Consider the following 17,200-nt stretch of genomic DNA (forward strand, 5'->3'; position numbering starts at 1 on the left):
CAATTGTGAGCTAGATAGGGCACTCTTACACATATTGTTAAAGTTGGGGACCTCTTTTCTAGTCAGTTGCATTTAGCTTTAATAATGTCTCCCCCCCAATGAAAAAGACCACTATAACCAATTAGCAGTAACTATAGTGTGGGTACGTTTTTAAAACTCACTATAAAAATACATCTTAGTTATAGGTCTAAAATACAGTTTTAAAAAAATGAATGTTTTCTAGTGAAATAGGTTCCTAACCTTAGTAAAATAGAAATTTTCATAAACTTTATGAAAGAGATGATTTCCAGTAAAATTGTAAACCAAACTTCAGTTGAATACTTTATCTACTGATTTTATTACTATAAACGATGAAATTTTGTTATTTGATTGTGTTACTGTAAAATGCATAAATTGGTTTCCTTAGTTTAAAAAAAAAATGTTCATAGAAGTAGATAAGAAAGAAGTAAATAGGTTCTTTTGACATGCTGATTGTCAAAAGTATATCATAGGATGTAATACCCATGTCTTTTGTAGGGCTTAGTTGCCTATCAAAAGATCCCTAACTCTACTCTCAAAGCTCTAGAATTCATCTTTTCATTTTGTCTGAAGTGCTTAAGTGGTGAGATTTACCTTCCGCCTCATGCTTTATCAGTAGGTGGCACTGGTAACACAAAATTTTCTTTGACTTGAAAATTTAGTGTACTGAGGTTAAATAAAATTATTTCTAAAGATTAGCTCTTTATTCATAAACTCTGTATGTTGGGTTGACCTAATGTCAAGGCAGTAGTTTAAGTAGACATTTAATCTTCTGAAAGAAAAGAGACATCAACTAATGCATTTCTGTATATAGAGTGTCCGTTTTAGCACAGAGAGTTAAGTTTTAGTCCCACTTTTAGACTGTGACTTTTTCTATGATCATAGGCTGATTAAATAACCAAGACTTGTCATCTTACCCAATTTTAAAAGAAACATAGGTATTGTATCCATATGTGATTAAAATTTATGAGTTTATTTTAATATAGAATCCTTTAATGTAGCTCTTGTTTTGTTTCAGAATGTTACAAAAGAAAGACAGATGAAGTTGATACAGCAGCAGAATGACATCACAGGCCTCTCGCGGCAGGTGAAGCATGTTATGAACTTTACAAATTGGGCAATTGCGAGTGGAAGCAGCACGGCACTACTATACAGCAAGCGACTGGTGAGCTGGCTTTATAGAGACAGTAGTTCATTCAGTAAACCATACTGTTTTAAAGGGTAGAATTTGAGTTTTGAGTGATGTCATAAAAAATGTGTACCATTCCTAGCTTCTTCCTTACATCTTTTAAAATTGATACAGAACATTTCTGTCACTGCCCCAAAGGTTCCTTGTGTCCTAATACTCCCAGCCCTTGGCAACCAGTGATAGGCATTCTGCCAGTTTTTAGAATTTCGTGAATGGTATCATTAGGTAACCTAGATACCTAGTATCTCAGTGGAGTCCTGGTGTGCACTATAGGATCAAGCACTCGACCGCAAGGTCAGTTTTGAACTGTAAGGTAGGTTGTTCAAATTCACCATCTGCTTCTTGGAAAACCCTATACAGGACAGGGTTGCTATGAATGAGTTGGAACATACTTAACAGCACATAACAATAACAACAGTATCTTAATGGAGTCCTAGTATGATGTTATAAGACAAACACTGGATTTATGACTGCTCAGGTCAACAGTTCAGACCCAGTAGCCACTCCTTGGAAAACCCTATGCAGGATTGCTATGAGTTGGACTCAATAGCACTTAACAACAACAACAACAACATTTTAATGCAATTTATCAGTACAAGTGGCAGAAATTCAAGCTTATGAAGTTGATTGATAATTTAGAGAGTCTTTTAAACACTGGCACCTTCCTATCTGAGATTGATTTTATGTGTCTTGATCTTGTATGCTCTATCAATGAGTATTTAAGACTTATGTGTACATTTCCCCCCTTTTAAGATTACTTTTCAGTTGCGTCATATTTTGAAAGCACGATGTGATCCTGTACCTGCTGCAAATGGAGCAATACGTTTCCATTGTGATCCCACCTTCTGGGCAAAGAATGTAGTCAATTTAGGTGAGAAATCATTAGTTTTGTGAATATTACTTGGAACGCTGAATTAGGAATAGAAAGCATCTAAAACCAAGTTTTCAGTAACATGTAAACTAATTAGAAAACAATATATCCTTCTTTGGTAACTCTAGCTATGGTTTTATATTGTTCCACCATTGCATCTTTACGAAAGTTGAGAATTTATGCTGTAGTTATTAAAAATGTGTACTATCTTTAGCTTCTTCACACCTTTAAAACTGGTATTGACTATTTCACATAGAAATCTTAGCATATAGTTGTTCATTCCATGGAGGAACTGTACCAAATTGGACCTTGAGAATGCTAATGTGTCCTGAGAAACGTTGTACATTTTTAAAGAGTTGTAAGAAACAAAGACTATGTGACAGAGATCTTACATGGCATGCAGTGATACAGTGCCTAAAGTAGTTATTGTCTAGCCTTTATAGAGTAAGTTTACTACCTTAGATCATCACATCCTAAAATTTGCCTTCCCTCTTAGAAAGGATAAAAGTGGTGGCTCTTATCTCTGTAGGATAAGCACTGGACTGCAAACCAGTCAGTGGTGCGAGCCCACCAGCTGCTATGCTGAAGAAAGATGAAAGATGAGGCTTTCTTTTCCCTGAAAGGTGTACAGTCTTAGAAACTCTATACAAGGTCAATGTGAGTCGGAAGCGACTCTATGGCACTTAACAAAAACAACAGCAATCCTTAGAAAGCAGTGGACTCTGAAAAGCAAGGAAAATTGTCACATACTTCTAGGCACATAAGTGGCTTCAAGCATTCAGTATATCCACAGAAGACAGTTTTTTATAATGTAGTACTCTGCGCATTTTGTTAATTAGAAGGCAGATGGAACCAGTATTAGCAATCATGAGTATCTTTAAGACTTGTTAGGGGAGAATTGATTTAGATTGACAAGATGGGACTCCTCTAATAATTTTTTATATATATATCTTTAGTTATATATACATAAATAATCTGTTAAAAAAAAAAAAAAGAATGAATGCAGATAATAGATTATGCTGAATACTAATGAAAAGTCATTCATTGGCTTTATAATAATGTATTAGAAAGTCTCCTACCATCATTATCTTTGAGCCTGACTCTCATTGCTGCTTTACTGTTGGAAGCTTTGATTGCTGATAGTTGGTAAATGAAGTAGGAAAGGATAGTGATTAATCCGCAAAGTAGATAATTTAGCTGATTATATGCAATTTTTTCTTATTTTTTAAATCCTTCAGGTAATCTAGTAATAGAGAGTAAACCAGCTCCTGGGTATACTCCTAATGTTGTAGTTGGACAAGTTCCTCCAGGGACAAACCATATTAGTAAAACCCCGGGACAGATTAATTTAGCACAGCTTCGACTCCAGCACATGCAACAACAAGTGTATGCACAGAAACATCAACAGTTGCAACAGATAAGGATGCAGCAACCACCAGCACCTGTATCAACAACTACCACAACAACACAGCAGCATCCTAGACAGCAAGCAGCTCCTCAGATGTTACAGCAACAGGTGAGTATTGTATCAGTTCATTATTGATACAAATTATGAAGACCTAAGTATAATTGTAGCATTGTGGGTTAATGAACTAGATTGCAAAATCAGTTTGAATCGCAAGGTGGGCAGTTCAAGCTCACCAGCCACTCCTTGGAAACCCTATACAGGGTTGCTCTGGGTCAGACCTGACTTGAATGGTAATTAACAACAAATATAAGTGTATAAATTTGTTACATGTTTCAAAATTACTAGATAGTGGAGTTAGAACTCAAAGGTCAGAATTTAAATATTGACTTTAAGTTTGGTGGTGGGAGGGGAAGAGAGAGAGGGACCTGATGTAAATACTTCCATTGGAAGCAGAACTTAATTCACTAGTACTATAGAGGTACACAAGCTTTCATTCCTCCTTCCCAGATCTATTTTGTTTACGCATGTGGTTATGTCTTGGGCCAAAGAGCCATGGTTTCTGCCTTAGACCTGACAATGTTCTATAGTCATTTGTTCAAGTCATTCCTGTCCCTGTATCTCTCCTATCCCATTCCCCATCCAAATCAATCTGTAACCAGTGTGGGATAGTTAATGATAACATGCTTTAAGCACGCTCACCTACAGAGAAAAGGGATAAGAATATTTTGGAGTAAAGCACAAATTAAGGGAGTTGTCGTGTCTCCATATGATAAGCGCTGGACTGCGAACTTCAGGCCTACCCCCTAGTTTGAGGCTGCCAGATGCTCTGTGGAAGAAAAGTGAGGCCTTTCTGCTTACTCAAAGATTTAAAAAGAAAGCCCTGGAAACCCTGAACATTGTTACTATGAGTCAGAAATGACTTGAAGGCACTTAACAACAACCTTTTGGGGTTGGAACCTGGAAATGAGAGGAATGACATACAATTTTTACTTTATACTTTTGTATATGGATTGAATTTTATTAAAACACCGTATGTATAACCTTTTATAATCGAAAAGATGAATTTTCAACTAAGTACAATTTCTTCCTTTTATAGCCTCCAAGATTGATCAGTGTACAAACAATGCAAAGAGGCAATATGAACTGTGGAGCTTTCCAAGCCCATCAGATGAGAATGGCTCAGAATGCTGCCCGAATACCAGGGATACCCAGACACAGTGGCCCTCAGTATTCCATGTTACAACCACACCTCCAAAGACAAGTATGCCTAGAGTTACATTTGTAAGAATCATAACAATTTTAAAACTAAAAGAAACCTTTTTCTTAGTCAGTGAGTGGGGTGGGGCAAAACAGATTGATACTTTTCAGAATTTGATTATTAAACCCAGAAAAATGAGTGTAAAATTTTGCATTGCTAAGAGCTTCTTTGATCCTTTTAGACCCCCGTTACACAGTATGGATTCATGACCCCTAATGTAATGTAATCTATTCATTTTACAGCCTGAAAAATCTGAGCTTGTGATTTATCCACATTCACATGAGATAGTGGTGAAATCAAGATTAGATTCTTTGTTTCCTGAATTTAACCTTTTTCTTTTTCAGTGTGATTTTCCAATTCTAATATATAAGGAAGAGTTTGAAAGTAATAGAGCTATGCTTGTTTGTATTTCTCTTTCTACTTTCTTGGGGGAAAGGGAAATATTGTGGCTCTGTAGGATAAGCGCCAGATCGTGAACCACAGGTGTTGGTGGTTCAAGCTGCTCCACAGAAGAAAGATGAGGCTTTCTGTGTCCACAAAGATTTACAGCCTCAGAAACCCTAAACAGAGTCCCTATGAGTTGGAACCAACTCCATGGCACTTAACAACAATTTCTTTTAGAATGTTGATATGCCCAGTTTTAGAAATAAGATATGTTTCTCAGTCTTTGACTGAATAGTGTATTATATTTGTGTAGAAAGTATTGCTATAAAATGAGGCTGGTTTTACATAGGATTTGTAATTATGGGGTAGTAAAGTTAGCTCTATAATGTATAGAATTATAGTTTTCAAAGAATGCTTTAGTAATCATCAGAGTCATGGCTGGGTTTGAGATGGGGCTTGGAGCTTGTCAGAAATGCAGATTGTGAGTCATACTCACTGAATTACAATTTCCAGAAGAAGGGAGTACTCAGGAATATGTAAACATTTACTACATCTTTCAGGCCAGTCTGCATACTATTTGAGAACCACTGTCTTAGAGAACAAAGAGCCCTGGTGGTACAATGGGGCTAAGCAGATGGTTAGTGGTTCAAACCTGCCATCTGATCCATAGGAAATCTTTCTCATTTACAGGCTTGGAAGATTTCGTCTCAGAAACCCTTTAGAGCAGTTAACACTGCCCTACAGGGTTGTTTTAAATCTTAAAATTGACTCAGTGGCAGTGGGTTTTGAAGTACCTACCTCCTGAAGGAAGTGTTCCTGGGTGGTACAAACAGTTAACACACTTAGCTGCTAACTGAAAGTTTTGAGGTTTGACTCCACCCAGAGATTCTTCAGAAAAAAGGCCTGGGGATCTACTTTATTTTAAAAAACATTTAAAAACCTTACTCTGACTTGTGAGATGGCAACTGGTTACCAACTTTTGAAAAATATCCACGCCCTTTCATTTTAAGGTTGACATTTAAAATTTTCATTAGAAATGTTAATTGTCATAAAGACCATAATTTCTAGCGTATTATAAATGTTGACATTATAGAGTAAAACATTTAGATCATTCTTTTAAAGGAACCCACTGGAATTCCAAATACCATAACAGGCTCTTCTTTAAAAGTCATACTACTACACTCTTTTCTCCTTGAATTTGCTTTTTTTTTTTTTAAAAAAAAAAAAAAAGATATTTCCTATTTATGCTTGGAAGACTGAAATACCAGCCTGTTGTGATTTTGTGAAGCAAAAATATTTATTTTAATCAAATTTTTTTTGGTTAAATTTCCAAAGACTATATATAACCTTACGGGAGAAAGATGAGGCTTTCTACTCCCGTAAAGATTTACACCCTCGGAAACCCTGTACAGGGTCGCTATGGGTCGGAACCGACTCGATGGCACTTAACAACAACAACAACAATATATAACCTTAAGTAATCTAAATATGTTTACATGGTATAAGAATACTAGAAAACATGAGTTAAAAAAATTCTTTTGTATGTGCATATCTGTATGTGATCGATGGATCCTTATTTTCTTTTCTTATTCATTAATACATTTTTGAATCACTGATACTTGGTATAGAATAAGTCAGGTTCAGCGTCAATATTTACTACAAATTTGTCTATTCTGTTTTTCCATTATACTCAGAAAACTTGTTCACAGAAATATACTCTGGTAGTTAAGCAGTGTTCCTGAATTTGTTGCATTTTCTCTAGGTTATTAAGTCATAACTCAAAATGATCTCTCAAAAGATTCTAAAAATCTCATTGCTAATTAGTTCTTAATTTTTTTAAGCATCAAGTTTTGAACCAATTAGATGATCAGTTAGGTTTTGGAGTACTCAGTGCCTGATGCCATAATTTTCAATCATACCTTTGCTTACCACTGTAGAAATTTTTTGCCCCATAGGGCAGTGTGCTGCCGTGAAATTAGCAATGGATTGGGATTGTGTTGTTTTTGTGGGAGGGTGGGGGGTGAGGGATGGGGTGAGATCAAATGAGTAAAGGGAGAGAATTTGCAGACCCTGGTACAATTTTAGGCAAATTGAGTTGTCTTTAGGAAAAAGTGCACATGAAAGTTGAAAATCTGGGACATTCCATTTTCTTAATGCTGTCTCAGTGCCCCATTTAGAAGAGTGCAGAAGCTAGAGAATCAGACTAATCCATCACCTTAGGGCATTGTTTTCAGACTTTATGGTGTTCCTATAGGAGTCCTGGTGTGGCTCTGTGGTCTAATGCATCAGACAGCAAAGTCGTTTGAACTTCAAGGTCGGTGGTTCAAGGGCTCCTTAGAAACCCTATACAGGGTCTCTATAGGTCGGAATTGACTGTACGGCACTTAACAACAACAACAACATAGAAATCATAGAATATTAGCATTTTAAAGTATTATATGTGTAGATTGCCCCTGGGGTAGTGTAAACTGTGTATTTAACTATGAATAATAATTTATTTAAAAAATTTTTGTCTATATTATCTCAAATGACCATCCTAATCCTCAAAGTCACATAGGCGAAGTATTACCATCTCCATTTGTGCATTACCAAAATGTGACTTGATCAAGGCCACCCAATATTAGAGTCAGGAATTTATGTCATATATCCTTTCTACAAATTCAGTGTTCTTTTCTGCCATATTAAGCAGCATTGTACAATCCTTTTATTTATTTATTTTTTTAAAAGGAAACAGTTAATGAAATATAGATAGAACATTAGCTTTTTAGCCTGCTGTTTGAAAACTTGAGGGCTTTCAGATCATGTATTATATATCCACCCCTATTCTGAAATAGGAGTCTTGGTGTGTCGCTGTGGGATAAAACACTGGACTGCAAGGTTGGTTTGAATCACAAGGTCAGTGGTTCAAATTCATCAGCCACTCCTTGGAAACTATACAGGGTCTACTATGAGTCGGAACCGACTCAATGGCACTTCACAATTCTAAAATAAGGTTATCACTAGGCTAATTGACAGGATTGATTTCCCCTAGATTCTATAGGAAAATGAAAAGGCTAAGTTTGACTTACTCTTTTCTTTCTATATAAGTTCAAGAGGGCCCACTTCTTGTTTTTGAGACAAGGTATAGCCTTTAAAAAAAAGTTTAAAGGTATAGTTCATATTAGGGTATTCTGGCAGATCAAGTAATGGGAATGTCCTCTTTCCTAACAGCACTCAAATCCAGGGCATGCTGGACCCTTTCCTGTGGTATCAGTGCACAACACCACAATCAACCCAACCAGCCCTACTATAGCTACTATGGCAAATGCAAACCGAGGTCCCACCAGCCCATCTGTTACAGCAATAGAGCTTATCCCCTCAGTTACCAATCCAGAAAACCTTCCATCACTGCCAGACATTCCACCCATACAGGTTTGTATGTTTGTATGGTTTATTTGAATGAGGTGTTTAAAACTTCATGTGATTTAGGAAATTACAATATGTATTTATTTATTTTTAAAAAATCAGGACCAACATTAAAAATTTTCTAAGCAGTTAAGTATACATATTGTAATTTTAATGAGTTACTTGTGCTAAACTAGCATTCCTTAAGATTTAAAGTTGTAAGAAACCAAATGCATGACTAGCAAATTATAAGACTGTCTAAACAAAGGTACAATAATGGATTAATCTCAGTTTTGCTAACAGACCAATTCCTCCCTTTTTATATCATTTGCCAACAGCAAACCTTGTGTTGAATTCAAGCACTTCTAGTTTGTGTTTGGAGTCAGAGAAAAGACCTAGGACCAAATAATAGCCAACGCTTTGTCATTCTTCTGTTAAATCCACAGGGATAGTCGTTCCTAATGCAATGAGGTCAGAATGGGAAGAAAATAGGTTGGAAGGAAGGTTTAAATTAAAATATACTGAGGGAAAGTAAGAGTGAGAGGAGGGAGTGGAGTGTTTTAGTTATCTGGTGCTACTGTAACAAATATCACAAATTGATGTCTTAAATAAATTTATTCTCTTTTGGTTTAGGAGCTAGAATTACAAATTCAGAGTGTTGGCTCTAGTGGAAGACTTTGAGGAAAGATTGTTGTCTCCTTTCAGTATCTGAATGTCCAACATTTCTTGGGAGTTTTCCATGTGCCTTGGCATCACTCTTGCCATGGATCTAGAAGTTTCATGGTGCAGGGGCCTTAGCCCACTCCTGGCCCCTCTTTCTCTGCTCACTTCTCTGTCCTTTTTAGCTTTTTAAGATAAAAGATGTGTTATATCACGCCCCTGGGAAGTTCTACAACAATGGATCAGGGTTGTGATGGGATTAAGTTTATTGTAGCCCACCCTTAATCCTTTTATTGGCTTATTTTATCAGATTACATTATGAGGAATCATCACATAACTGCCACATTACATAATTTCACTGCTGCCAAGCCACTGAGAATCATGACCCTGCCAAGTTGACACATACTTGGGGGAGCACGGGTTAGTTTATGATAAGGATTAAAATATTAAGGACCTCTGAGGCTTCTTCTCCCTTTCACCTATGACATTTCCCTGATGAAAAATATCTCTGAAATTTCAGAAATTTCATTTGAATCAAGTCATTTTATTTTTTATATGTAAATTGAGAGAGTTGCACTTCATAAGTTAGGAGTCAAGGGCCACTGTGGGAACAAAGAGCAGGGATACTGCTGGACCAGTAGGACCCTTGGCACATTCTTTGGCTGTGCTTTAGTATTTTCATTTATTTTTTGGTTTTATATAAGAGTTTGTTTGAGAGGTGTTTCTGTAACTTCAAAACTGTTGGAAGGTGATTAACTTGTTGTGAATTTTCTATAGTGCTTTCCTGATACTAGGTGAAATCTTTTTTAGCTAAATGAATGTTATTTTGTTGCTAAAAAGAGGACTGGACTATGTAGAATGGAAATGTTTAGAATATACTAAAAATACATAATTTCTAAGTTATAATTTTCAGTGCATTCTCACTGATAGTATATCAGTTCAGGGCTTGAAAGCACCTCATATGTATTATTACCCTCATTTGATGGAGAAGTCTGAGTGGTCTCTGACTTTCCCAGAGTCACAAAATAAATGAAAAAGTTGAAATTCAAAGCCCAGACTTCTGACTTTAAGTTTAGATCTTTTCACTGTCCATAGTGATAACAAAGAGATATAGTTTGAGATTGAAGTCATAAAAATAAAAAGTATAGTATTGAGAAGCTTCACCAACACCTGTTTTACACACAAACACACACACAGCCCTTTTTCTTTGTCACACTCACGGGGAGAGATGGTGTCTCATAATGTTTTTTGGCTTCTACCATCTTCCTAATGGCAAATGATGGTCCAGGTGGCATAGTGGTTAAACAGTAACGGAAAGCTTGGTGGTTTAAGTCCATCGGCTTTTCCTCTAGAGAAAGGTGGGGCAGTCTCCTTTTGCAAAGAGTTGTTACATCCTTGGAAACCCTATAGGATCCTCATGAGTTGAACTTGATTCAGTGACAGCAGGTTTAACGGCTAATGAAGGAACCCTGGTGTTCACATTGGTTAAGTGAACCCACCCAGCAGCTCCACAGGAGACAGACTTGGTATTCTGCTTCCATAATGATTGCAACCCAGAAAACCCTGTGGGGCAGTTGTAACAACAGTGGTTAATGATGTCGAATGTCTTTTCATGTCCTGTTGGCAATTTGAATATCCTCTTTTGTAAAATATCTGTGGAAATCCTTTTCCCATTTTATGATTGGGTTGTTTGAATTTTTGTTGTTGGTTGTAGAAATATTGTATACATTTTGGATATTAGATTCTAAACAATTTCTTCCAATATTCTTACTTTTTTGGATAAAGTCCTTTGATGAACAAAAATATTTAACTTTTATAAGGGGTTCAATTCCTTGTTTTATCTTCTGCTGATTGTGATTTTGTTGACATATCTGACAGCCCATTGCTAAAAAACTAGGCCCCATAGCTTCACCCTTACATTTTCTCCTAAGAATTTTAATGGTTTTAGCTTTCATATTTAGGTTCTTCATTCATTTTGAATCAGCTTTTGCGTATGGTGTGAGACTTGTTTCCTGATTCATTCTTCTGCTTGTGGTATTTCCATTTTCTCAGCAACATTTATTAAAGGTTGAATGGATTTCATTGGTTATTTTTATTTATTCTGAGTTGTCTACTTAAAACTGTTTGCTCACTTTTCTGTTAGGATTGTCTTTTTTTCTTTCAGTCCACAGGAATTATTTACGTAACACATATAGTCCATGTCGTAATTTAGGGACTCAATTCCATTTTGTTTCTAATGTGTTTAAAGGGATTTAGGGGAAAAAAAAAAAAAAAGAATATGTGTGAGTGACTATATGTGGCCCAGAAAAGCCTAAAATATTTGCTCTCTGGTCCTCTACATTAAAGATATCCAGACCCTGCCCTAGGGCATTTTTCTGATCTGACCTGTAATTTCCAGCTCACAAAGAGTAAAGGAGAGTCCCTGACAAGAGAGTTCCTTTTAGCCATGTGATTTGAAAATTGTACACATCACTTTTTCTCACCTTTCATTGGCAAGATCTTAGTCATACACAGCCACAGCAGATGTACAGGAGACTGGGAAATATAATTAGCTGAGCAGCTATATGTGTCTATAAATAGGGGAGACTAGATTCGTGCCACCTGTATTAAGGACTTAGGTTAACTGCTATGTTGCTAAGAACACATTAGGGGAAAACACACAAAAAAACACTGATTTAATGAATACACTTTTTCCAAGTTAGTCTTTAATCTGTATCGTACTCTTGTCCTGGTCTAGTGAAAACTGGATGCTGCAATGGAGTCAGGAAGCCTTTATATACGAGAGGACTTCAAAAAGTTCATGGGAAAATGGAATGGAAAGATAAAGGAACTTTTCATCAACTTTTTGAAGCCTCTTCCTCCTCCTCCCCCCCTTGTGTACGTTTTACATATGCCTTCCTAACCTGGTTCTTCTCTCTTCTAGCTGCAGGGATGTCTCTTTGTAGATGGAGCGTATAAAAGCAGTGAGGATAGAGGTAGATAGCATGGGATTTTAATGACTATTGAACCGTATATAACTCCTCCCCCTTATTTCTTCTTAGGTGGGATGTAGTCCCACTTACATCTGTGGCCTGCATTAGCTCTCTTCTCTTCATAAATACTCCAGTGGGCTTTAGCTGTTGTGACCATGGGACAAGCACAGCTGTTGAAGTTCTTTGTGTCTCCTCTAATCCCACTACTTACCCTATGACCTTCAGTTCATCATGTCTCTTACCTTGGGATATTGAAAGATTTTGATTAGAAGTGTCCTCCCCTGCCTGTGGTTTTGAGATGCTCCACTGTGATTTTTTTTTTTTTAATCAAGTCATTTCTATTTTGGTTTATATCCAGAGTTTCCTCCTGATGTCCTCCTTTACAGTTTTATAGTTATGAAAATCAGTAGAATTTTCAGAGGGAAGGAACATAAGAAGTAACTGCATGTTGTCACTTTTCTGAGAGAAAATCATGGCTCTAGAGGGAGAGAAAGTTGAAAGGAGGCAAGTGTGGTTATAGAGAAACCAGGAAGCAAAATGGTATCAATTACATGAACCTAGAACAACTTGACAATCTTTCATATAGAATTGTGTATAATTTCAATTTACAGTGATCTGCATGTTTAAATACTATCTGTTCTTACACAAATATTTATTAATCACCACAGTTCTACGTTACAGCAACATGATTTCAGGACTAGGAAGCTGATTTTCAATTTGGGAACCAGTTTAAAATCACAATGCCAGGTTCTCTGGCTCTATCCTACTTTTACTACCTCTGAGTCAGAAAAGGACTCAACTCTCTGATTGCTTTCCCTTTTGTTTAGATAATAAAGGGGTCTTTTATGTTAGACTAAGGGCATTTTGTTGATTGTAAGGACTTATTATAGGCTTAAAGCTGGTTCTTGACATAAGTAGATTTCTGTTTAGGTGAATGAATCTGGCAGACTGTGGACAATTGAAATAGAAGAAAGGAGACTGGGGACAAAGATATCGATAAATGAATCCTGTAACAGTTTTGGAGAAAGGCAAAAGTGTTGGAGTTATGTCAAATTAGTGGGTCATTGGGTTTTGTCTTGGGTATTATAAGGGTAAGTCAAAAAAATATTGCTACAAAATCATAGAAACCTTTATTAAACAAAAATATAAAAATATGAAGCTATTGTTTCTCAGCATACCCTTTATCTAGGTCTGCACTTTTGAAGATAATGTTTCAGTCTGTCTTGACTTTTTCCTATACTTACTGCTGAAGATCAGAGTATGGCTTTACAACTCAATGTAAAGAAAGCAAAAATCCTCACAACTGAACCAGTAAGTAACATTTGAATAAGTGGATAAATGATTTAAGTTGTTGAAGACTTAATTTGGCTTGAATTCCACAATCAACACTCATGGAAGCAGCTGTCAAGAAATCTAAATGACATATTGCATTAGGCATATCTGCTTCAGAAAACCTCTTTAAAGTGTTGAAGAGCATAGATAATCAGTTTGAGGACTTAGGCATGCCGGACCCAAGTCATAGTATTTTCAGTGACCTCACATGCATGTGAAAGTTGTACAATAAATACGAAGACTGTAGAAGAATTGATGCATTTGCTGTAGTTTTGGAGAAGAATAATAAAAGTACCAGAAGAACAAACAAATCTGTGTTGGAAAAAGTATAGCCAGAATGCTCTGTCTATAGAAGCCAGGATGACGAGACTTCATCTCTCATACTCCAGACATCTTATCAGGAGGGACCACCAGTCCCTGGAGAAGGACACTATACTAGGTAAAATCGAGGGTCCATGAAAAGAAGATCCTCAATAAGATGGATTGGTACAGTAGTAAAAACAGTAATGAGGATGGCAAAGAACTGGACAGTGTTTCATTCTTGTGCATAGGGTTGCTTTGAGTAGAAACTGAGTTAATGGCACCTAACAATAGCAACTGGTAGCGTAATGGTTACAAATCGGGCTGTGAACCGCAAGGTCAGCAGTTCGAAACTACCAGTGGTTCTGCGGGAGAAAGATGAAGCGTTCTGCTCCCGTAAAGATATACAGCCTCGGAAACCCTGTGCAGGGTCGCTATGAGTCGGAACCGACTCCATGGTACTTAACAACAACAACAACAACAATCTTTTCCTGAAGAACCTTTTTACACCACATCAAAATGGCAGATTTGACATCTTTGAGGGATTTGACAGTCATGTTCTGTTTCATTTTTCTTTGAGTTTTGACAACTGATGTCTGAGGGGACAAGAGCACAACTTGTAGGATGGGTGGGCTAAGCTTTCCATTGAAATTCTCATAACACAGCCTTGATACCCTGGAAGAATGAGTAGTACATTGTCATGACGAAACAGTTCTCCAACACAACTTTCCTGATCTTTGCATTTCTCAATTTTCTTAAAATATCTTCAGAATAAGCCTTCATGGTCAAACTATGTCCTTTGAGAAAATCTGTCAGGATTGCGCATTTGGGATCCCCTCCTCCCCCCGAAAACAATTGGCATAATATTCTGAGATCACCTCTCTGTCTTGAATTTAACTGGCTCAGCAAGTTCCCCTGGAAGCCATTGTTTTGATTTGACCTTTTTAAAAAAATTTTTTTTAAAAAGACAACTAGACTATTACATGTGGTGGTGTGGGTTAATGTGTCAGGCTGCAAAGCCGTTTGAACTGCAAGGTTGGTGGTTCAAGTTCACCATCTGCTCCTCAGAAACACTGTACAGGGTCACTATGGGTTGGAATCGACTCGATGGCACTTAAAACAACAACAACATAAAACTTGTCTGCAGCCATCCATTGATTACAGACACATGTTTAGATGCATTTTGTTTGGAATCGACCCATACATACATGATCTGGAACCCTAGTAGCAATACTTTTTGACTTAACCTTGTATTTGTTGAATATAATTAGTTATAATTCACATAAACTTTATATTAATGTGGGTTCTCAAGGAGAATCTAAGCAAGCAACATTTCAGCGGAATTTGATATTGTATAAACGGTTAACTTATTAGGAAGTTATGAGCATAAATGATAGCACTAATGAAGTGAATAGTTTCTCTGCTTTAATCACAGTAAATTTATTTTTCTTTCTCTTCAGTTGGAAGATGCTGGTTCAAGTAGTTTAGATAATCTACTAAGCAGATATATCTCAGGCAGCCACTTACCCCCACAGCCTACAAGCACCATGAATCCCTCCCCAGGACCCTCTGCCCTGTCTCCTGGATCATCAGGTAAAGCACACTGCCTCATATATTTTTCTAAAAAGTATCTCTTAGTGTCAGATAATAATTTTTCTGATTGCTCTAATTATATTGGTTCAAATATTATTGATAGTCCTTAGGTACTTAGAAGTAGTGTTAACATACACACGTAGTCTCTACTGTTCAAAAGTTTAAAGTACTGCTCCCATATCACCCTACCAGCCTATTTTTACATCCTTTGCTAGTTTTACAGATTTTTAGACGCTTGTTTGTCCCATGGAGTCCTGATACAGTGCTGTAGGATAAACCCTAGATTGCTAACCACATCGTTGGCAGTTCAGATTCACCAGCTGCTTCCCATGGGAGCATAGTGGCTCTGTAGGATAAATATTGGACTGCAAACCACAAGGTTGGCAGTTCGAGCCCACTGTCTGCTTGCTGGAGAACGATCTGCAAAGATTTACAGCCTCAGAAACCCTACACAGGGTCGCTCTGAGTTGGAACCAACTCCCTGGCACTTAACAGTATACTAGTTCCCATGTCTCATTTTTACAGTAATGATGTCAGTTGAAAATTCTTGGTTTCAGCTAATCATGTCCATTTGATGCAGATTCCTTCCAAAATCACAGTTGTCTTATTAACTCTATTACTAGGTGATTCAGCTGGGACTCTTATGAATGAATGATAGAAAAAGTCCAATCAGGTTGATAGTTTAGAAAATGTTATGGATTATATTTTTCTGTTTATAGATTAAATATTATTTCTCACTGAAACAGACTACTTGGTTATTTCTTGAGGAAGAGTAATTTGAATGTAAATGTGGGTTTGGGGTAAGATGCATCATTAATGTATTTTTAAGTCACATACTTGAATGAATTATTTCATAATTTCTGAAGGAAAGAATAGTTAACAAAAATCTAAGTATGATATTTTGCCAGATGAGTGCAGAAGAATGGGCAGGAGTTTTGTTTATATCTGACAGTTTTCACTGATTAGATAGTGTTGCTCTGAAGATTCTGATGTAGTGTCTGAGGTGTGAGAAAACTGTGGTAGATGTGTGCTAATGTTATATATGCTATCCTGATTTATGGACTAGGTCTGATTACCAAGAATTGCTGAATTGGATTATGATTATCTTGAATTCTGTAACTGTTGCTAAAATGCCGTTGAGCTTGTTCTGATGCATAGTAACCCGGTATAAGATTTCAGAGGAACAGCTGCTGGATTTGAACTGCCAACTTTACTGTTAGCAATCTGAGGCTTATCCTACAGTGCCATACCAGGACTCGAGTTTTGTAACTGGTATGTGGAATTTTGTTATTAATCTGCATTGATGCTCATTTTCATTATCATTTTTTAGGTTTATCTAATTCTCACACACCTGTGAGACCTCCAAGTACCTCTAGTACTGGCAGTCGAGGCAGGTAAGTATTACATTACTAATAACTATTGGTGTTACTTTTCTTTTTTGTGTGTGTGAAAAGAACAAGTATTTTTTAAAAGTAGAATATAATGAGCCCCATATATATTTAACACTTATCTTCAACAATGATCGTGTTATAGCCAACACTTTTCCTTTGTTCTGGAGTATTTTTAAACAAATCTCAGATATCACATTATTTCACTTCTACTGGTGTGGCGCTGTGGGTTAATGTGCTGGACTGTAAGGTCGGCAGTTCAAGCTCAACCAGCTGCTCCTTGGAAACCCTATATAGGATTGCTATGGGTCTGAACTGGCTTGATGGCAGTTAACAACGACTATTTCAATATATTTCTCAAGCTGGGGGAACTGAAGAAAAAATTCAAGCCTCGACTTTCGCTATTGAAAGATTCACTGGGCAAATTATTGAATGATGCAGAA

General features: G+C 36.8%; 1 protein-coding gene across 2 annotated transcripts in view; it reads left to right on the top strand.

The window, feature by feature from the left end:
- The window catches only part of TRIM33 (tripartite motif containing 33), a 150,456-nt gene that overhangs the window by 102,698 nt on the left and 30,558 nt on the right, over positions 1-17,200 (top strand). For both annotated transcript variants that reach the window (XM_006865884.1, XM_006865885.1), the window contains exons 7-13: positions 1,037-1,183; positions 1,961-2,078; positions 3,317-3,594; positions 4,583-4,747; positions 8,339-8,539; positions 15,237-15,369; positions 16,700-16,763. In XM_006865884.1, coding sequence (XP_006865946.1) covers positions 1,037-1,183; positions 1,961-2,078; positions 3,317-3,594; positions 4,583-4,747; positions 8,339-8,539; positions 15,237-15,369; positions 16,700-16,763 — 1,106 coding nt within the window. The remainder of the gene's footprint in view (positions 1-1,036; positions 1,184-1,960; positions 2,079-3,316; positions 3,595-4,582; positions 4,748-8,338; positions 8,540-15,236; positions 15,370-16,699; positions 16,764-17,200) is intronic.

This window comes from Chrysochloris asiatica, unplaced genomic scaffold (genome assembly GCF_000296735.1).
Source record: "Chrysochloris asiatica unplaced genomic scaffold, ChrAsi1.0 scaffold00085, whole genome shotgun sequence".
Taxonomy (NCBI): domain Eukaryota; kingdom Metazoa; phylum Chordata; class Mammalia; order Afrosoricida; family Chrysochloridae; genus Chrysochloris; species Chrysochloris asiatica.